Source organism: Heterocephalus glaber, unplaced genomic scaffold, assembly GCF_053883595.1.
Source record: "Heterocephalus glaber isolate CG9 unplaced genomic scaffold, H.glaber_assembly_v1.0 deba00001687, whole genome shotgun sequence".
In the NCBI taxonomy this organism is placed as follows: domain Eukaryota; kingdom Metazoa; phylum Chordata; class Mammalia; order Rodentia; family Bathyergidae; genus Heterocephalus; species Heterocephalus glaber.
This window is the reverse complement of record NW_028258412.1, coordinates 26003279-26026290: the sequence shown is the minus strand read 5'-3', so window position 1 is coordinate 26026290 and position 23012 is coordinate 26003279. Positions and strand designations below refer to the sequence as shown.

At 47.8% G+C, this 23012-nt stretch overlaps 1 protein-coding gene across 14 annotated transcripts in view; it reads right to left on the bottom strand.

Annotated features, from left to right (window-relative positions):
- Glt1d1 (glycosyltransferase 1 domain containing 1) overlaps positions 1-23012 on the bottom strand; it is a 75025-nt gene that overhangs the window by 42147 nt on the left and 9866 nt on the right. For 12 of the 14 annotated variants that reach the window (XM_013071852.3, XM_087198327.1, XM_087198326.1 and 9 more), the window contains 3 exons: positions 20044-20192; positions 16527-16632; positions 9911-9962 (listed from right to left, as the gene is read on the bottom strand). In XM_013071852.3, the coding sequence (XP_012927306.1) occupies positions 9911-9962; positions 16527-16632; positions 20044-20192 (307 nt within the window). Of the gene's footprint in view, positions 2959-9910; positions 9963-16526; positions 16633-20043; positions 20193-22905; positions 23005-23012 lie in introns of all 14 variants that reach the window. The other 2 variants (XM_087198329.1, XM_087198328.1) reach the window with 2 other exon arrangements.

Genomic DNA, 23012 nt, shown 5'->3' with positions numbered 1-23012 from the left:
CAGGAAAACACAAGATTCAGTTCAGCCTGGACAACCTAGCAACCTAGAGAGACCTTGTCTTAAAAAACAAATAAGTTATTAAAGAGCTGGGCACAGAGCTCAGCACAAAGGCCCTGGGTTCAGTCTCCAGAACTGATAAAAAGTCTCCTTAGTCATCCTCACACCAAGTACCTGTGGAGACAGCAAGACGGGGATACAGGGGAGTTGGGAAGATTTTGGTCCCAACAGAGGCGTGGCTGTGCCCAGGGTTGAGGAGCAGTGTGTGGCAGAGGACGAGGACATGTGCTTTAGGATGGGTTGCCACGCTGGATCTTGGGGTGCAGCCAGCCACACCAACAGTCCAGGGTCAGGGCTGGCTCTGCCCGACTTTGGGATGGAGGGTGGGGACTTAGGGTGAGCTGTACCCGCAGACCTGAGATGAGTTAGCCACGTGGCATCAGATGGGCACGCAGTTCTGTCTCCACATGCAAAGCCAGGGACGCTGGACTCGGGGGGCTCCTGGCTGGCACCTACCATGAGGGTCACCGGGAACGGAAATGGAGCGGATAGAGGTCCCGGCTCCCGAGGGAGCAGGGGGCATGACAGCATGCAGTGGGACAGCCACCTCCAGGTGACGGCTTAGACAACATGGACTACAGTGAATAGGATTCGTCTCCTCTTCTTTAAAGTCTCGCTACTCGAATCAGGCACACGGCCCTGGATGGCAGCCTGTGCTCATGTGAGTCTTCACTTCATTACTTTTGAAAATGAAGTTTGAGAAAGTGTAAGTGCTGGACTTGTTTTCCGTTACTGTTGCTTTTGAAATCACAAAAGCAGTAAGTAGCAAGTTCCATCAACCGTTCTAATCTGGGATTGCTGAAATCAGGCTCTGGCTCGATAATAATTAGGTAAGACTAACTGAACTGTAACCGGAGCCGAGCCTGCTCCCTGAATTCCAGAGCACCAAATTAAAATCCAGAGCTCTGTAAAGGATAGCCAGACGTAAGTGCTCAGAAACTGCATCACTCTTCATAGCACACAAATAAAAGTAGACTCTATACAAAAATCTATCTGAAATAATCCTATAAATACAGGTGAATAGTAAACTTTTATATTAGTCATACGTATTTTTTATTACCAAAACTAATCAAATAACAGTATTGAACTGAACTTTATTGAAAAATCCACACATCAAAAAAGTACAGAAAGGTACCGATTCCCCACGAGAAATGTGAACATCATGAACTGCAAACATGTACTAATAAAAAACAAAAATTGGAAAAATAAATGGTCTTGTCCTAAAAAAGCAAGTCTAGTAATTTTTAAAAGGCAAAAGAATAAATTTTTAAATATGACCCAAAACAAATTTAATAACCAACCGACCCCTTTAAACTTCAAAAACAAATGCTCCCGTTCACAATAGGGCTATAACTCATGTCTCGCTGCCAGGGGGTTGAACCATCAGTGTACATGAGTGACCATCCCATGCATGACTACCTCGCCTACCACCAGTGGTTCAGGCCACCTGATGGGACAGCCATGCGTGGACCACTGGTGGTTCCAGCTGGTGGGAACATGTCAGCCTCTGATTCTATTAGCATGATTACACTGCCTCTTCTGCCCTATCCAAGACTGAACTATGCTTGCTGCCTTCCCCATGGTTTCCAAATGCTTTGCAGCTAGTGAGGGAGGATCTTTGAGGACAGGTGAGGACTGCACATGACCGGCCACCATCTGGGAACCTGTCAGGGCTGGTGTCCACGTACTTCCAAGACATTACCTTTCTGCTGAGAAGCCAATGTGATGGCAGCGCTAAAATTCTCATTTTTACTTGAAATCTCACATTTGTCATTGCCAACAACCTTTGCCAGTCGTTATGTCCAACGGGCACTCGGGTCTGAACAAGTCTGGCTTGTGCCCAGGGCCCATCCAGGTGTGTGGTACCTGGCAGGGGGACAGGAGAGCATTGCTGCTGACCCCACACAATGCTCCATGCAGCTCTGCCCCACACGGGCATGGCATCACGCACCCACTGAACAGCGGGAAGCTTATACCTGCCTTGCTTCACAAAGACACAGCAAGTGGAACAGGCTGGGCACACACAGACACTGGGACCACCGGCAATGCCAACCCCTTGGGACACAGGCCTTGGCAGGGTGCTCACCACCACTTTTCCTAAAGGAAAGAAGCAAGTGTCTTAGCTTCTAGGAAAAGTGGTTTGGCTTTGTGGGGTCCTCAAAGGTCCTGGATGCCCAGGTCCACAGACTCATCCAGGGGTGCTGACCTAGATGACCACCTCAGGAAGCCAGAGGGAGCTGGCAACACGAGCACAAAGCTGGAGGGCGGGAGCTCACAGGGTTTGTTTCTGTTTTTCATTCTGAGAACAACAGTGCATTGATTGCACTGAGAAAACCTCCAGTCTCAGCCTGCAGAGTGTGATGTGAAGAGGGACAGCGGGCACTCGTGGGAGAGTCCTCCCCAGCACAGGTCCAAGAGTCTGAGCTGCGTGCTCCAGCTCGGTTTTGCTGCAGCCATCACCAGCACCACAGTGTGCAGACCCGAGCTGTGTAAACAGCAGCCGCAGGGCCAGGGCCTGTGGGTGGTGAGGGTGTAAGCAGTGTGTATGTCCAAGGAGCTGGCAGAGCATGGTCTCAGGACAGGGGACACAGCTCACTGCAGGTCCATGGCCAGGGAACAGCCTTGCCCACTCTGGCTTCCTCTGGGTCCTGGGGGTGCCAGCTCTTAGCTGTCTTTCTGTCCCTCCATGAGGACTTCACCCCAACTCATTCACCTCCCCACATCATAGTGAGTTGGATAGGAGATACTTCCAGGAAGACGGTGGAGTGGTGAGCAGCAGAGAAACAGCCTCTCTGAGATTTGGTGTCCAGATGCTTGAATATAGCAACATGAGGAAGAAAAGAAGGGAGAGAACTGGGTCCTTGGGGCCCAGCCAGGATCTGGAGCGAGAATTGAAGCCCACTGGAAGAGGGAAGAGAGAGACCTTAATGCAGAAGGAGGTGGCAAGTGACACTTTCTCTCTGAGCCTCAGCTTATTGCGTGGGAGGGGTGGCTTAAATCTGCAGTCACATGACCCCAAGGGCCTACACAGAGAAATTCACTGGTAGAACGGAGCAGTGGATGCAGCAGCCTGCAGTGGCTGGTGACTTATTTGGGTTCAGATGTCTCCCAGGTGAGGGCAATTGGCTGGTGGCCATCTTGGAGAGGGCCCAACTGAGCTCAGAACTCAGAGTAGCTGCAGGCCCTGTCTAGGGGCTCCCAGTGTCATGGTGAAGCAGAACTGAATTTAAGTTGGCAGGGAACTGAGCTCAAGTCGGCAGGAGGCACACAGAGTGTTGCAGGCTGAGTAAATCGGGTTCCGGGCTCACAGCCAGAAACCAGCCTGAACTTCAGTGGAACTAAAGGTGCAGGCTTGCTGGGATTACCCACTACCCCTCCATAAATCTAAGACTGGCTTGCTGGGATCAGTCCACACAGATCTGGCCCCTGCCTACGAGTGACAACAGAGACATGCCCTGAAGTGGACATTTTTATATGAGTATGAACACGGTTTCTAGCTTTCTTGCTGTCGTCATTGTGTTCTGTTGTTATTTCTTCCTTCTCTTTCCCTTCATCCTCCTCACCAGCTTCCCAAGGTACTCATGATCTTCCTTTGTCCCCAAGCTTTGCGTCTCATCTCTTCCTCTTCTTTTTCTCTATTTTCCCCCCCAACCCCTTTTCAATTTTCTCCCCTCAGGGTAAAATTGCCATATTGAGGGCATATTTACTGTATACAATTTTCTGGGTGATTTAGATTTGGTTATAAAACCACAAATATTGGTCAAAAGTGGCAAAATAATAGCCACCACAGTTTGTCATTTTCTAGGCTGCATTTGATGCTATAGATATTGCTGATTGTACTACTTTAGCCAAGGTGACATAATTGTTCTAATCAGTTGTTCTTCCTGGTATGCTAATAGTGAGATTGCCTAAGATCATAAACAATACTATAAGCCAGTGCCAAAGAACCAGGGATAGGCCACATAGGCAGCAACTTCCCATCCCCAGAAAATTGAAGAGGTAGGATTTTGCAACCAACTCAAAACCCAAAAGTCAGCTACATCTGGAAGACATCTCTGAGAAGTAGTCATTTCCTAAGGGTTCTAAATACTAGCAATAAAGCTGCTCACCATAAGCAATTTACAAGGATTTAAAAAAATAGAAAATGAGAAGATACTTCAGCAAGATGCAACCCCAGACTTCCAGCTCACAAAAGGCAAATTCAGGGGGCAATGTGATGGAACAATCTGAAGCCACCCATCTGGACACTGAAGTGGTAACAGAGGAAGTAACAAAGCAGATGAATGAGGCTTTAGAAAAAATCAAACCAGAAATAATTTCTCACATAACTTCAGAGATGATGGTCATAATGAAGGGCATGATTAGTGAATCTAGAGAAGATAGAGATTAAAATAAAATAGAGAAGCTTAGGAAAATGATGGAAACCATGAATGGTCAACACAAGAAAGAAGTAGAATCCATGAAATAGATTCAATCAGATATCTAGGAGATTAAAAATTCTATTGAAAGTATTCACAGCAAAATGAACCAATATGAGGCCAGAATATCAGATCTAGAAGACAGGATTGTGATTAGAGGTCATGAAAAGAAAGATTTCTTAAAAATAGCAAGGGACTACAAAAAAATCAATCCAACAGCTGCTAGATAATGCAAAGAAGACTAACATGAGATTGATGGGAATGAATGAAAAAGCAGGAGGTAGTGAAAATCACATAAAAACCTGTTCACAGAAGTAATGGCAGAAAACTTCCCAAGCATGGAAAAATAATTTGACATACAGATAAGTAAGGCATACAGAACTCCAATTAGTCGTAATTATCTAAGGCATATATAGTAGGAATTCCAGAAATTCAACACAAGAACAAGTTATTAAAAGCTAGTGAAAAAGTTAGAGAAACAAATCACACATAAAGGAAAGCCTGTCAGAATCACAGTAGACTGCTCAACACAAAACTTCAAGTCAAGGAGAGTTTGGACTACAGTATTTCAAGGCCTAAAAGAAAACAACCACTAATCCAGATTGATGTACCTTGTAAAACTATCTTTCAAAATCAATGGAGAAATAAGATACTTGTATGACAAAGAGCACCTGAAGAAATGCATGAGCACCAAACCAGCACTCCAAAATGTTCTGAAGGACATTCTAGAAAGAGATAAAGAGGACTATAACTCCATGAATCCCAACAGAATGAATCCACTAGGCAAGGCAGGCAATTAAACAGAGGGGGGAAAAACGGAACCAACAACAGGAAAATGACATGACAAGGATAAGTCCATAAATATCAGTTATATCATCAATGTAAATGGTCTCAATTCACCAATTAAAAGAAACAGACTAGCAAAATGGATCAAGAAGCAAGATCCAACAATATGATACATACAAGAAACACATATAATTCAAAAATAAATTCATAGGCTGAAAGTCAAAGGATAGAAAATGATATGCTATGTGACAAGAACCCAGAAAAAAAGCAGGAGTAGGTGATCTATCTGCAGACAAAATGGATTTCAAGCCAAGACTGATTAAGACAAAGAAGGTCACTGCATCCTGGTAAAGGGAGCAATCCAAGAGGAAAGATAACAATCTTAAATATATATGCACCAAATACCAGCACACCCAACTATATAAAACAAATATTAACAGACATGAAAAATCAAATAAGCACTAATACAATTGTAGTGGGGGACCTCAATACCACACTTTCATAAATAGACAGATCAACTGGACAAAAAAATCAACAAAGAAATATCAGAACTGAATCAAACTTTTGAACAAATGGACTGAATAGATGTTTACAGAGTATTCCACCCCACAACATCAGAATACACATTCTTCTCAGCTGCACATGGGATGTTCTCCAAAATAGATCACATACTAGCTCATAGAAGATGCTTAAGTAAATACAAAGGAATTAAAAGTATTAGATGCATATTATTAGACCATAGTGCAATGAAATTGGAAATCAATGGTGAAAGAAACCACAAGAACTTCATAAACACATGGAAATTAAATACCACCCTCCTGAAAAACCAATGGATCGCAGATGTAATTAAAGAAGAAATTAGACAGTTTCTATAATTAAACAACATACCAAAACTTACAGGACGCAATGAAAGCAGTCCTACAAGTGAAATTTATAGTGGTGAATTCTCATATCAGAAAAATAGAACAAGCTCAAATAAACAACCAAATGTTGAACCTCAAGCTTCTAGAAAAAGAAGAGCAAGTCAAGCATAAAGCTCATTCGAAGGAGGAAATTATAAAGATCAGAGCAGAAATTAATGCAATGGAGGCTAAGAAAACAATATGAAGAATCAATCAATAGAAGATTGGAAGAGTAAATAAAATTGACAAAGCCTTGGCCAACCTTATCAAAAAAGGAAAGAGGGCCAGGGATTTAGCTCAGTGGTACTGCCTCCTGCCTCGCAAGCACAAGGTCCTGAATTTTATCCCTCGTACCAAAAAATTTTTTAAAAAGGAAAGAAAAGACTCAAACCCACGCAATTAGGAATGAAAAGGGTGAAATCACAACAGATTCTGCAGAAATCCAGATCAATACCTATTTTGAGAACCTGTATTCTAATAAGATGGAAAACACAGGAGAAATAGACAGATTCCTAGATACATATGAATTACCAAAGCCGAATCAAGAAGATATAAAAATTCTAAATAAACCAGTATCAGTGAAATTGAAGATGTAATTAAAAACCTACAAACAAAGAAAAGCCCTGGCCCTGATGGATTCACTGCTAAATTCTATAAGAAATTTAGAGAAAACCCTAATGCTGCTACTTTTCAAACTCTTTACAGGAATTGAAAAGGAAGCAACACTCCCAAATTCATTCCTGGAAGCAAGCATTACCCTGATACCAAAATCAGAGAAGGATCCAACGAAAAGAGAGAACTACAGGCCAATCTCCCTAATGAATATAGATGCAAAAATCCTCAACAAGATACTGGTAAACAGAATGCAGCAAATCATCAAGAAGATTATACACCCTGACCAAGTTAGATTCATCCCAGGGATGCAGGGATGCTTCAACATATGCAAATCAATAAATGTTATACACTATATTAACAGAGCCAAGGACAGAAACCATATGATCATCTCAATAGATGCAGAAAAAGTGTCTGACAGAGCCTAACACCCATTAATGATAAAAAAAAAAAAAACCCTACAGAAAATTAGAATACATGGTCTTTATCTCAATCTGATAAAAGCCATCTATGACAAACCAGAAGCTAACATCATACTAAATGGACAGAAACTGAAAGCTTTCACTCTAAAATCAGGAACAAGGCAAAGACGTCCACTATCACCACTCTTATTCAATATAGTTCTGGAAACATTAGCCAGAGCAATTAGACAAGAGAAAGAAATAAAAGAATAAGAATAGGAAGGAAAGAAGTTAAATTATCATTATTTGAGGATGACATGATACTCTACATAGACCCCAAAAACTACACCAAAAGACTTCTAGAAATTGAGTAGGGTGGTTGGATACAAAGTCAACAATCAAAAATCAGTAGCATTCCTCTACACAAATAACAGACTCACTGAGAGACAAATTAGGGAAACAACCCCTTTCACAGTAGCACCCAAAATAAATTAAATACCTAGGAATCGACCTAATGAAGGAAGTAAAAGACCTTTACGTTGAAAACTACAGTGCTCTGAAAAAGGAGATTGAAGAGGATATCAGAAAATGGAAAGGTATCACTTGTTCTTGGGTAGGAAGAACCAATATCATGAAAATAGCCATACTTCCAAAGCTGCTATACAGATTTAATGCAATCCCAATGAAAATACCAATAGCATATCTCATAAAGTTAAAGAAAATAATCCTTAAATTCATTTGGAACCAGAAGAGACCTAGAAGAGCAAAGGCAATTCTGGGCAACAAAGGCAAGGCAAGGAGCATCACAATCCCAGGCTTGAAGTTATACTAAAAAGCTACTGTGATAAAAACAGCATGGTACTGGAAACAACAACAACAACAACAACAACAACAACAAAACAGACCTGAGAATTAGTGGAGCAGATTAAGAGATACAGAAACAACTCCAAACATACTCAGCCACCTTATCTTTGATAAAAGACCCAAACACCTTCACTGTGAGAAAGACAGCCTCTTTAATAAATGCTGCTGGAAAAACTGGCTTTCCATATGCTGAAGATTAAAACTAAACCCATATCTTTCACCATGTACTAAACCGAAATGGATCAAGGATCTACATATTAAAATGGAACCACTAAATTTTCTGGAAGACAGAATAGATAGAACTCTAGAAGACATTGGTGTAGGCAAAGACTTTATGAACAAAACCCTGATAACATAGGAAATATCACAAAGTATCAACAACTGGGATCTCATCTTTTTAAAAAGCTTTTGCTCAGCAAAAGAAACCACCAACTGAGTGAAGAGACAAACCACAGTGTGAGAAAAAATTTTGCCATCTGTTCTTCACACAAAGGACTAATATCTAGAATATATAAAGAACTCAAGAAAAAAACAGATCCCCCAAGTTTAAAGACCCAATCCAAAACATGGGCATCTGAAATGAACAGACATTTCTCAGACAAAGAAGTACTAATGGCACATAAATATATGAAAAAACATCACTGGTCATTCGAGAGATGCAAATTAAAACAACACTGAGATTCCATGTCTCTCCAGAAAGGATGGCTGCTATCAAGAAATCAACCAATAACAAATGCTGGCAGGGTGTGGGGAGAAAGGAGCCCTTCTCCATTGTTGGTGGGAGTGCAGACTGGTGCAACCACCGTAGAAATCTGTGTGGAGATACCTCAAAAAACAGAACTAGGGATTTCACTCGACCCAGCTATCCCCCTTCTTGGTATCTTTGCTGAAAGAATTAAGAGAATCACACCACGGCAAAATATGCACATCCATGTTTATAGTGGCACAGTCTGTAATAGCTAAATCTTGGAAACAGCTCAAATGTCTATCAACTGGTGAATGGATAATGAAGATGTGGATTTTTATACAATGTAGTACTACTCTGCCGTAAAGAAGGATAAGCTTGAGACATTTCTAGCTGAATGGATGCACCTTGAGACCATACACTTAAGTGAAATAAATAGGACACACATGTGTAGATACTGCATTGTTTCTCTGGTGTGAGAAACTGAAAGTGTTAATAAGGACCAAAATGTACAATAGATATTGGGAAATGGGAAGAAAATGTTCAAATGAGAAGGAGAACAAGGTGGGGGGAGGGGGGACAAGAAAAAAGAAATGAAGGGAAAAAATGGAAACAACTTTTGTAAATAAGGAGGGGAAGGGGGGCTGAACGGAGGGGAGGGGAATGGGGAAAAAAGAATCAAGATTTATCTTGTACAGGTACAAAGTCTCTATGATGAATCTGATCATGTGTATATCTAATATGTGCCAAGATTTTTAAAGGTAAAAAAGTGTATAAGAGAATTAAACTTCAGATCTACCAAGTCCTGGCTCTGTAACACTCCTCCAGTCAACAGTCTGACCTAAGAAATCACCTCTGCCTCCTAATATCTGATTACTCTCTGGTAGCAAGGCTGCTGCAGCAACTATAGTTCGGCCTGTGAATCTCCCAATCCAAGAACATAAAAGGCAAACCAACAGAACATTAAAAGTTTTGCTTTGGGCTCTTTTTGTCATTCGATGACAATATTTTAAAAATTAGTGAAGTTTTAAGAGTATCTACACAGAAAAACAAATCAGTGCAAGGGAACTATGTGGCAGTGTCAACATGAGCACCCTGGGGCTAACAAGGCTGTCTTTCCATTCCGCAGCTCTGCGACTCCCTCAGCACCAGCACCAGTGGAACAGAATGCAGAGGAACACATACCCACTGCTTCAGCACCATCCCCTTCATGGAGTCTGTGAATGTGACAGCAAACCTGGGAAATGAACAAAAATAATGGAAACAGTTAGGCCAGGATTCAATGAACGGAGCTGTTCTTTGGAACAAATTAGGAGAGACAAGGTAAGACACTGAATTTAAGGTGCAGTCGATCTTTATTACTCGTGGTCACTGACCATTAGGTTTAATCTCTGTTCACATCACAAAAAGAAGTATGTGCCAGAAGTGAACCAAATGGCCCTCGAAACTTCCTAGCTTTCTTGTTTCTTCAATGTCAGGTCAGAGAAGTTGGGACAAAGTTTTGAAAAACAGAAAGCAAGATGCAGGGGAATGTTATGGTTTTTTTATCTGGGTGTTCCCCAAAACCTCATGGGCTCAGAGGCAAGGTTTTTAAAAGGTGCTTGGATTGTGAGGTCTACAGGTGGCTTAAGTGTTGGAAGAGGCGGGTCTCTGGGGTGTGGCTTGGAAGGGTCGTCTCCCTTCCTGGCTCCTCTCCTTTCTCTGCTTCCTGTCCTCCATGAGGTGAGCAGTGCTCCTCCACCAGGCCTTCCCAGCAGGGGCCCTGCTTGAGGCCAGCCAACTATCATAAGCCAAAATGAGCTCCTCCTTTAAGTTGTGAGTGTTGGGTATTTCGTCTTAGGAAAAAGAAAAGTGACCATGACAGAGAGAAGCAAGGACCTCCTCCATCCACCCTCAGCACCCAGAGAAGGTGACCCAGCTGTGCGCTTCACAAAGGAAGGCTGGGCCATGCACCCGATCTGCTGAGGGCACCACCAGTGACTGCCCTCTGCACCTCAGTACAAGGGGCTCTGTAGCAAATCCGCAGAGTGCCAAAGTAGCGTGAAGGTGATCTACTTATTCAGTATGTGATTGTCATAAGTGCAGGAAGATTAGCAGGAAATGTACAGCACATCCCTACATAGGAATAGTACAAAGATATTCCTTTTCATCAAATTGGATGAGAAACCCAGTAACATTTCAAGCAAAATCCACAATTGAATTTCCATTGGAAGTTGACAAAATAATAATAAAGTTCATATGTGGAGCCGGGCGTGGTGGCACACGCCTGTAATCACAACACTTGGGAGGCTGAGATAGGAGGATCTCCATGAGTTTGAGGCCAGCCTGGGCTACACAGTGAGTTTAAAGCCAGCCTGAATTACATAGTGAGAGCCTGTTTCAAAAAACAAAACAAAACAAACAAAAAAGTTCATGTGTGTAATGAGGTAACAAACTCCCAAAAACTTCTGATAGAAGAATTCAGAGATGGGACTTGTATTAGATACCATAACATTCAAAGTCTAATAATTAAGACAGTATTGAAAATAAAAAGCATAAAAAGAAGGACACTGCAAAGATGCAGTAGAGTTGATAATATAAGACCAAGAGCCCATTTAAATGTTTCCCCTTAAGCTACCAGGAGAATGTGCTCTGGCTAAGGTCACGGTGACCTCTGTGTTGAGGGCCCCAATGGTTCCAGCCCACCTGTCACACATGCCCTGTTGGTAGCATGGGATACAGATGGCCTCTCCTTTCCCCTTGACATGCCTTTGCATGGTCCCCAAGATGTGGTTCTATCCATCCCTGGGCACTGGGTCTCCGCCACCCCCTGCCACCTGACCCCATGTCTCTAAGGGATCCTGAGGGACTTCAAGCTCCCAAGGGGTTAGTAGCACCAGTGTGCTGAAATATTCCCCACTTTACAGCTCCCAACACCCACACCCTGCACATCCTCTAACATCCTTCCCTCCTCTCTTAGGTGCCTGAAACCAAGCTTCAGCTTAGCAAGTGCAACGTGAGGACCACGCTCCCCAGATCCACAGAGACCTGATGTGCAGATTATGTGTCCACGTTCCCAAGATCCCTTGCTAGGAGAGCCTCGAATAAATGATGCCCATGAGCAAGGAGCATAGATCTTGGTTTCTGAAAAACATTCTCCAGAAGGAACAAGACATCCTTTGAGAAGTGGATGTTTGTAGAAGCAGGATAAGGTGTAGCTGGATAAACCAGGGACATCTTACAGTGCCAGGAAGTAGCAATGTGCTCAAAAAGAAGATCCAGGATGGCAGGACCCAAGCACCAAGTCAGGCATACCCAGGGGCCAAATTCGGGACAACTGAATACCAGAGTGGGTACCAGGAATGGGCTATCCATAGAAGGAAGTGAAATAAAGATCTGGTAGGGTTCGCATCTAGATGGCCCCCCAGAGCTTCATAGGTGGGGCTTTGGGGCTGTGATTGGGTCATGGGGTGTGGCACTCATTAGGAGGACACGCTAAGAGAGGATTAGTCCACCCCTGGGTCTGTAGCTGAGTGTGATGTTGGGGGTGGAGCTGGTTGGAGGAGGTGGGCACTGGGGCATGGCCTGGCAGGGTCCATCTCTCTCCTCCTCCCTGGATCTCTCCTTGCTTCCCGCAACCCTGCCATGGACTGTTTCTCCTCCACCAGCTCCTCTGCCATGCTACCCTGCATCGGAGCCAGCTGACTGTGGACTGAAACCTCTACACACTGTGAGCCAAAATAAACCTGTCCTCCCTTAACTCCTCCCTTAACTTAGGTATTGTGTCACAGTAACAAGCAAGTAACTAAGACAGGATGTATGAGTCCATGTTGCTATGAATAAATCATGGAATACGTAAGTTGGGTCAAAGGGGCAACTCCTCATCATGGTGGAATTCTAGTTCTCAAATGGAGAAGGTACAGTGCCAACAGGAAATTCACCATTAGGCAAATATTGCAGGAATAATCACTGCAGGGAAAGAACCACTCAAGGAGGGAGCGTGACCTGGAAGCACAGAATCTAAGTAACACCTGCTAAAGGAGAGCAGCTCAGGGAGCACAGGGAACTGGGGAGCTTCAGAACCGGACAGGTCAGTAACGCTGCTCGCTGCAGCTCCTGGCCAGCGCTAACACCCAAGAGATGCTTTCTGCTACTATCTCCCCACGGGAACTGATGCCACTGCCGGACTTGGGCAAGCATCAGACACCCGCAGGCCAGCAAATGCACCACTCACAGCCTCAAACTTGCCAGAGGAAAATCTCAAGCCCCCAAAAGGAGAGGCGCTGCCACACAGCGTGTCAATGACACAAAACCATGCATCTTGCCCCCAGACTAATCTGTAGCTAACGCTCAGGGATGGGCCCAGGGATGCATTTGCAACAAGCTAAACTGACAAATGTGACAACCCGGTTCCTGGGCTTCCCGTGGGAAGGGCAGCTCTCTGGAGCTGGGACATGGCTGTGTCCATGGCTCTATCCCCAGCCCAATGGCAGTACCAGGCATCTAGCAGCCGGCAGGACCCATCCAGATCAGAGGACAGCAGAGGGACAAAGCTCTGACTTCACCTCTAACAGAGCCAAGCAGGGGAAGGGGAGGGGCAGGGAGGAGAGGAGAGGGTGGGAAACCCAGGCCAGCCCAGGAGGTGACAGGAGGGAGGGGCACGGACAGATGGGCAGTGGTGTGTGTGTGTGTGTGTGTGTGTGTGTGTGTGTGTGGTCACTGCTGTCCCTGCGGAGACCCCAGGCTTCAGGACGAGAGTACTGAAGGGCGTTTGTCAGGAAGGCCACTTGAGTGAAAGGACAAGGGGGACTGGAGTGAACCAGACACACGTGGCTTAATCCAGGCCACACGATTCTGCCCAAGGGCGGACAGGTCAAGGGGTCCTAGCCCCAAGCCCGGGATGAGAGGAAATTACAAAACCATGGCTTTGGCACTGTTGCAATGCATTGCCACTTCAAACTAGGTTTATTCACTTTCATATGTGATTCTGCTTGTCAGAATCATCTTTGGTAATCTGAGTATGGTGGCACAGCACTCAGGAGGCCGCGGCAGGAGGACGGCCGCGAGTTCCAGGCCAGCCGGAACTACACAGAGACCCTGTCTCAAAAAACAAAACAAAACAAATCACAATCTTTAGTAAAACTGTAGCTCACAACCACATGAAATTACCAATATTCAGCTATTTCTAACCTGCAAAGCAGCAAATATGCATAGTTTAACCTAACGTGCTACGTATTTCCTAACCGGGAAACTATTTTTGAGGCACTTCATTTTGTGCTCTTGTTTGTTCGTTTGTCTAAAACTATTACGTTTCTTTCAATATGCACCTGGATGACCCTTCACAAACCAATCTCCTCAAATTTCAAGTGCTCTTTATTTAATGTTGATATTCACAATTATCAAATACGTATTATAATACCTATAAGCTGAAAGGCTGATGCTAAATTAAGTTTGAATACTACACTATATAGGAAAAAACCTTTTGAATATTAAAAAGTTCAAGTTATACCCTATAAAAATCCAATGATTTAAAAGTATTCGATTAAAAATGAAATATTCATCACAGAGCTAGATAAATTTAATACTTTGTTTTATAGAAAACATTGCCCTGTATAGTGTTGGACAAGAAATCTATGATTCACGCAGCTTTCCTGCCTGCTAACCACAATCAATACCCCACAAACAAAAACCAATACCTGTGCTAATAACAATGCAATGAATAACACTAATGATAACACCGTGTGCGGGATTCATTCAATATGGCTCTGGTACGCAGAATTATTTCTCCTCTATAAGCCTCCATTATGAATCACAGGAATCTAAAGGTAATACATTTTTGGGGTATAAAAACCTTTTAAGAAAACCTGTAATGACAGATCACCTTTTGCTGGCAACCCTGAAGTGCTTCTATGCCTGTCTGCTGTGACACACACACACACACACACACACACACACACACGCATGCACACACGCTCGTGCAAGGACAATACGTGTCTGTGTCTGCCACATTGTGTGTCCACTGAAGTGGTGTCCAGAAGGCCTCAGACCAGCGAGTATCCATCACCCTGGCCTTGGGGCCACACCCACATCCAGGCTGCGGAGCAGGAACCATGGGTCAGTGGGGACCTGGCGCCCCAGCCGAGAGCAGGCAGTGACCTCGTGACAGGACCCTCACAGGACCTCCACAGCCCCCGCCAGGCTGCTCAGCAGGGAGGAGACGACAGCTGAGCCACAGCAAGCCGATGGCTGGGGATCTGTTGGGTTAAAGAGCAGTTTCTTGCTCTTGTTTTGCTTTCAGTGATACAAAGCCTCCCAGTAGTAAGGAGGCTTCCCTGTGCCTGCACGGCTCTCTGCAGACTCTGAATCTGGGCCCATTCGTACCCAGAGGAGACCCGAGGGTCAAAGGGCACAGACCCCTCCACCGCCTGGGGTCCCCCGAAGCCTCCTGGTCCCCACCGATCTCTCATCAGTGAACACACGAGCATTACTCTTTCAATTCAATTCCCTCTTCTTTCACAATTTTTATAGGCTTTTGTCTTAGAGGGTGGGGACTGCTGCTATCATCTTTTTAATTCTTATTATTGCATTTGTTAGGCAGAGAACATGGAGTGGTTTTTCCCACCGAGACTTCCAGTTTGCTCCCGAATGCTGTGCTGCTACGGTGGTTTTCTGGGCCTGCTTTGCCTGCAGACAAAGTCAGACCAGTTTAATGCCTGGATCCTGACTGGCTTCCCTGAGTGCAGCGGTGGGCAGGGCTCTGCCTGCAAACAGGGACGCAGGTCCCTGCACTGGGCCGAGGGCAGCTCACAGGCAGACAGGGCCAAGGGGGCGACAGAAGGGAGAGCAACACTCGCCACCTGCTGCTCTTTCCAGGGTTACCAGGGAGGGGACATCCTCGCCACCCTGACCAGAACCTCCTGTCTTTTGAAGTTCAGCGTGGTCACCTGGAACTCAGCGCAAGGCTTCTGCTTGGGCTTGGTCTGCCGGTTGGGACTCCCGGTGAAGACCCGGGCAAACCAGCGCCTCCTGTCCATGGGGCGCGACAGAAGCGGGAGCCAACTCAGAAGCTGCTGTCAGCGGGGGCTGGTGATGCCCCTCCCAGGGCTGAGAACTAGGTGGGGGCACATGGGGAATCACAGCCCAGCCTCCTGAGGGCCCTCAGGGACGGCTACAGACAGCAGCTGGGGCCCAGGGTGGCTGGGAGCGCACATCACAGCAGACAGGCTCAGTTTTGAAAGCCAGCAGCTGGGAGGCTGAGGCAGGAGGATTACCACGGGGGAGGCCACTCTGGCTATGTAGTCGGTTCTAAGGGCAGCGTGAGCCACATAGCAAGATCCTGTCCCAAAGCCCAAAGAGAAACAAAAGAAAGAAGGAAGGAAAAGAAAGCCAGCTGTGACCCCACTCAGAAAGGGTCTACAGATCCGGAACACTGCGGCCAAAGCTTTGAGAAGCTGGGTCCCAAGCTGAGGGCTGAGGAAGCCGCAGTTGGCCTGCACTGTTCTCCTGGAGAGACGGCACTGTCTCGCTGCCAAGGACGCTTACCCGGGCCACTGGGAGCCACACACAACCTGCTCACAATGACAGCACCTGGCAAAATAAAACTGTGCCAAAGGGGGAAGCGGCCCGGGACGGGTTTAGGTGGTGGATGTAAGCCTCCCCGAAGACTGGCCTTCATCCCACTTCAGTTCATCCCCAAATCATAACAATGGCCTCTTTTCGTCATTGTTGTTCTGTGGTGTTTCTTCTCCACTTTAATTTTGATGAGTGCAGTTTGTACCGAGTGAGACCAGGGTCTGACCCAGGATGTCCCTGGGGGTCTTACCTGGCTTCCTCGAGAACTTTCCCCATGACTTCTTTCTTCTCTTCCTGGCCGGTGTCCTCATTTACATCAGTGCCCCCGAAGATGACCCCGAAAGGGATCCCATGACCTGCAACACGACCAGGTTAGGAAGCGGAGTCCGCAGGGCAGCAGCTCGCCCACCCGCCAGGGCAGCCAGCTGTGTGCGCGGTGCAGGGCCTGCTGGCTTTGTCCCTTCCGGTCCTCCGCAGGGCAGCTGGTGTCGCCGATGTAAACTCGGCCCTGCACCTCCTGTCGCCCGGGACCCCTCACGGCCCCCAAACACCACAGACATGAAGAGCCCGCCCGGGCACAGCTGGGCTCGGTGGGGAGACTGTGGCGAGGCGCGCCGGGGGAAGTGAAGGATTCCCCTGCAGCCCCGAGTCCCCTGGAGGGCAGTGGTGCCGCAGGCTGGCGGGGCGTCTGCAGCCCTCTGGCCTCGGACTGGGGGTCGCTCTCGAGGCTTCTCAGCGCCTGCCCAGCATGGCGCCTTTCGGACAGTGCTTCCCACACATCCTACAGCTTGGAATCTGACTCAAAAAGCCGAAGCGCAGGAACCAAGGGAGCTGACGCCCACCCAGGAAGAGGAGCTAGGGGTAAAGGGGTGGAGAGAAGCGGAGCACAGCTGTGGCGGCGGGGAGTAGGCCTTGGGTTCTGGAGTCTGTGAGGCTGAGGGCAGAATCCATTTCCTCCCTGCAAGGGCTGCCTTCCGGGGAGACTTCCTCCCCCATCCCTCAGGAGAAGCAAACCTGACTTCAGGTGTCTGCGCTTCTCTGAAACAGAGGCCAGGAATGGAACACTGAGGAGAACTGAAGTCTGAAGGAGAAAATGGGAAAAACCCAGCCACTTGGCCTGAGGGAGGGGACAGGCCAGGCACGAACTGCAGTGACCTTCCAGACAGACGGCGACTTGACCCTGTCACAGTGAAGAGCGCTTGGGCCTGGGCCGCAGGTGTGTGGTGCATTCTTACAGCACCACAGCTGAGCAGGCCTAATCTGAAAATCTGAAGTGGGAAAGGCTCCAAAATTGGAAACTGACACAGCCACAGGCAGAAAATTCCACCCCTGACCTCACACAACAGGCGACTGGCAAAGGCAGGGGCACCCAGGTACTTCGGGCTGTTGCCTCAGGCCACGTGGGTGACAAGTGCTTACAAAACCCAAAGGAAGTTTGTACTGAGACTGGGGACCCATCCCGGGCATGTCATTGTGTGCATGCGGGTACTCTGAAATCACAAGAACCCCAAACCAAAGTCACTCCGGTCCCGAGGTTCCAGAAAAGGGACCTTCCCGCTCAGACACTTCCAGAGAGCGAGGCAGAGGAGGCTTTGGGATCGGGAAAGAGCTGACGTCCGTGGGGAAACGGCTCCATCATCCCTGAGCCATGTAAACTGTTTTGAAAAAAATGAGAACACTGCACCTTGTGGTCAGTGGAAGCCCACCTCAGGGAGGAAGCGCATGGCCTCAAACATTCACACCTGGGCCACAAACTGAAGCTCTTGTGGGGCTGGGGAGGGCACAGCACCAGCTCGGCTCAGGAGGAAAGCTACTGTCTGCTTCGCTCACATCCGGGCTGAATCTCAGGCTCCGGGTCCTACACACTTACAAGGGAACCTGGAGTCCCTGCTTGCTCTCAGAAAAGAACTCCCTGGGAATAATACTTCCAAAATCTCTTCCTCTCTTCCAGAACACAGTGAGTTTGGATGGTTCAGCCTGGGTCACAAAATACGGAAGCAGACCTCCTAGCCCACCCCGCGTGCTAAGACGTCTGTTCGAAGACGATCATCGCCATGGCTGATGTGGAAAATCAGCGATGATGAACGTCTGTCCATTGCAGCTGCAGTTACGGTGCTTGCAAGTGACACCTATGAGAAAAGTGCCCGGGTGGTGGGCAATGAGAGCGAGAAGCTGAGCATCTGTGCTATGCCTCCGTGCAGGACGTGCAGGGCGGACCTCCTCACCCTCAGCCCTGCCCGGTAACCACCAGGAAGCCCTGGGCTCACACTGTGGCTCTGCTGAGGCTGGGTCAGGAGGCACAGTGGCTTCCGGTTCCCCCTGCCCTGTTCTCTCTGGGGAGGCTGGCACCACATCCGGGTCACTCAAGCGAGCATGGAGAGGCCAGGTGGGGAGGAGACAGGCCTCCCGCCGGGAGCCGTGGGAGCCAGCAGACGCCCCAGCAGGCCTGTCGCTTCAGAACAAGCACCCTCTGTAGGCGCTGAGTTGGGGGTGACTGGCTGGGCAGGAGCAGGAAGGAAGTAGGCACCTGGAGAGGATTTCCGGGAGCGCACAGGCAGGACAGCGTGGTCACTGCAGTCGCCTCTGGGGAGGTGAGTGAGTCAAGGGGGTGGGAGTGCTCTGATCCCCCACTGTGTCCTGTGGCCGCTCGTCTTGGCGCGTGCCTGCGTCACCTCTGAACGTCAGGAAGGAGCACACTAGGGGAGGTGCCAGAGGCAAAGGAGTGGCCAGGGGCTCACCCTCCCACGGCACAGGAGGCAAGTACAGTGGCGTGGACACAGCGTCCTTCAGCCAGGGCACCGCTAACGCTCCAGAAGGCACAGGTTTGGGGCTGAAGTATGATCCTAGCACGATGACAACCGTACGTGATCCTACACAGTGACAGGCCAGCCTCCAAAATATCACTGCCCCAAGACACCCTTAGCACGCCGCCTCATTCATGCCCATGGAAGCCCACTGCGGCTTGAGCACGACAGAGTGTCCATCCTGCTTCCTGCTGGCATGGAGGCAGCTGTGTCAGGGAGCCAGGCAGACCTCAGGAGGACAGACACAAATATCCCGGCCCACGACAGCCCAGGGAGGAAAGAAGAGAAAATGAGGGCCTTAGTGCATCCTGTCCAAAGCAGGGTCAGGGTCCCCAGGGTGACACCAGGCTGGGAGGGCGAGCTGCTGACTGAGCTTGGCCTTTGCCCCTCGGTAAGAGCTCATACCTGGCAGTGACATCAGCAACCGCAGCTCCGGGCCAGGGAGAGATGCGTTGCTCCGCCCCTCGGAAAGGGAGGACAAGCGGAGGGCTCGCTGTCCCAGCAAATGCTAATCAGCTTCTCAGCTCACCTAGTCATCTTACCACGATACTCTTTACTAAACAACTAGCAGGTCTTACTAGCCTACAACTAGCAGTCTTAGCAGTTTCTTCAATCATTAATACATTGAATCAAAGCCTTTCACATGTGCTAATTCAGAATCATGCACTTCATACAGCAAAACCAACTTCCATTTCCATCCAGTCTGGACTGGCAGTCACCACATTTTAGAAAACTGCTCAGCAGAAATTGCTCGGTTATTGCTGGGAGTGGTGGTGCATGCCTGTAATTCCAGCACTCGGGAAGCTGAGGCAGGCGGATTGCCAAGAGTTCAGGGCCAGCCTGGACTACATAGCGAGACCCTGTCTCAAAAGACTCCTTGGTAAGTGGCTGAACGGGGCACGCAGTGGAGTGCTGAGGGCAGACTGCTCCCTGGCCACTGCCCCTGCGGGCATGTGTCCTCACCTTGCAGGAGCCGGCCGCCCCTGTACAGGTGCAGAGCCAGCGCCGCCTCAAAGGGCTGTGCAGAGAGGAGGTCCGAGACGTCTGCCGGGCTCTCAAAGTCAGAGGCATCTCTCAGAAAGCAGCGGTGTCCGGCGGCCTCCAGGTGGTCCCTGCACCACAAATGGGGGACGGAAAGGATGAGGTCACTCACCAGCCACACGCTGCCACCGCGATCGCCGAGATTCCACTCGCCACGCTTACTGACCGAGTGGCCCTCTCTAGGAAGGAGGCACGAGGTCGGTGGCAGTCGCTGCTCCACCCCGGTGGGGCTCGGACACCTGGACTGTGCTGGACCAAGACAGCGGGCGAGGGCTGGTTGGGCCGGGAAACCTCATGGGCAGGGGCATGTTCTCCCCGGAGTCCCCTCCCAGGTCCCTGGATTCCACGCATCACATCTTCTTTCATGTCCCTTCATGGTGGAAGGCGCCCAAGTTTAACTTCAAACTTCTGTTACCCATTTCTTAGAAGGGACTTCAAAGTCATCTATCATCATGGCTTCAAAACATATCTCGTGGCCTTTCTGCTCCACCCCCCCAAAAAGAATCTCCTTTAAATATGTCTCTTTCTCGCCACTTTAGTTCAGCTTTTGGGAATATATCTGTAAATCTAAAATACAAACCTGGTTGGCAAAAAGAAAAAATTATGCTATTTTTTTCAGACAAGGTTTCACTGTGTAGTTTAGGCTGGCCTTGAATTGGCAGCGATCCTCCTGCTTCAGCCTCCAGAGTACAGGGATTACAGGTGTGTGACACCACATCCAGTTTAACAGAATCATTCTGAATGGCATCAATAGCAGGAATAAACTTTTTTAAATGAGAAATTGGAGGAGGAAATACTCACCACCCATAGAAAGGAAAATAAAAAGCTAACAGGTTTAATATATAAAGAGCTTTTATGAATTAATAAGAAAAAACTAACAACCTAGTTGAAAACATATAGATAGGCAAAAAATTGCAGTAAGAAATGCAATTGGGATTTTAAAACAGAAGAAATGGTGCCCAGCTTCAGCCACCTTTTTAAATAAATTGTCTAGAAAAATCAAAAAGTCTGCTTAGGGTTTCATGAAATAAACTCTCCTACACATTATTTATAAGATTGTAAATTAGTGCAGTCTATGTGGTAGACAAGACAGCAGCAACTAGCAAATTTGAAATGCACAAACTGACCAGGCGTGGTGGTGCATGCCTGTAACCCCAGCATCCTGGGAGGCTGAGACAGGAGGATTGTGAGTTTGAGCCCAGCCTGGGAAACTTAGTGACTTAGCAGGATCCTGCTCAAGACACAAAACAAAGGCTGGAGAAGCTCAGTGTGAAGGCTCGGGGTTCAATCCATCCATCCATATATACATAAAATTAAAATTAAGTAACAAAATGCACAAACCCTCTGACCAAATATCTCCACCTCTAGGCATTTGCTCCAGAGATATCCATGGCTATATGCGCAAAAGCAGGCTCGGGGAGCAGGTCCTATGCCACTGGGTCTAAAAGAGCAAAAAGAACAAAAGCCACCTCAAGGTGCATCTGTAGGCACCTCTGTGGCGGTGTGGCTCTTCCACCACTGAGAGTGTGGGTGGCTATGATGCGATACTTAGAATCGGCTCCGAGACACATTGTTGATGAAGACAGCAAGGCAACATTGCTTCATATAGATACAATGTGTGCACAGGGTATTCGTGTAGATACAATGTGTGCATAGGGTATTCACATAGATGCAATGTGTGTACAGAGCATTTGTGTGTGTGCATAAGGTATTCATGTAAATACAATGTGTGTACAGAGCATGTGTGTAGACACAATGTGTGTATAGAGTATGCGTGTAGATACAATGTGTGTACAGAGCATGTGTGCAGACACAATGTGCGCATAAGGTATTCCTGTAGACACAATGGGTGCACAGGGTATCTGTGTAGACACAATGTGTGGGCATACAGTATCTGGAGGCCACTGAGTGGGAAGGAGTCTGTCTTAGCACACTCCTCAGTCCATTGTGCATTACTTAGCATGTGCACCTGTCATGGTTTATGACTGAGGTATGTGCGTGTGCACGCGTACATGGGGAAGCAGTCTATCCTACTGCCGACACCCATACCTCCACCCTGCCCTCCCACCTGCTGGAGGCGGCCCCAGAACACGGCCTTGGCGCCTCCAGGCCGCTCCTCCACACTGTGGCCCCGTGGTGCTCCCCACTCTCTGCTGGGCTCCACGCCTGCCCCGTCTCAGCCCCTGCGCTCCGAGGTGTGAAGGACGGGTCACACACCGAGGCTGGGCTACAAAACCAGCAAACGGTGACAACCAGGCGCACTCTCGTTGCCTCGAAAATCTCTAAATCATCCAGACAGCACGACAGCACAAAATTCAAGTCCAACATCACTTTTTTCCCCTGGCAATGAAATCGTTACTTCCTCAGCAGAACACCAGATGAGCTAGGCGTCTTGTGTTCAGAGACAAGACTGCACGAAACACAAGGTGGGACTAGAAAGGAGAGGAGAGTGTGGAAGGAGAGGGCAGGAGGAGAGAGGGGAGGAGGAGGAAGAGGAGGGAGTCATTCTGAGTCTTCAAGGCCATGACCATGCTGTGTCTGAGCAGGCCACCAGGGCTCAGGAGCCGGAACAGGGCTGGAACTGTGCGGTTTAAAGAGGACAGAAACTTCATCTGCGGGGTCGGGAGAGCGGCCTTTGAGGAGGTTAGGGTGAAACAATGTCATCAAGGTGGAGCTCCAGCAGAGCACTGGTAGCTCTATGAGAAAAGGGAGAGAGACTGGGACACACACACACGCACACGCACACACACACACATGCACACACGCACATGCACACACGCCCACCTCATCTCTTGGCATGTTCCACAGATGCCCTGCACCATCCTGAGGCTTCACCAGCAAGGTGTCCACTCAACATGGGCCCTCAGCGTTGAACTTCCACAACTGAGAAC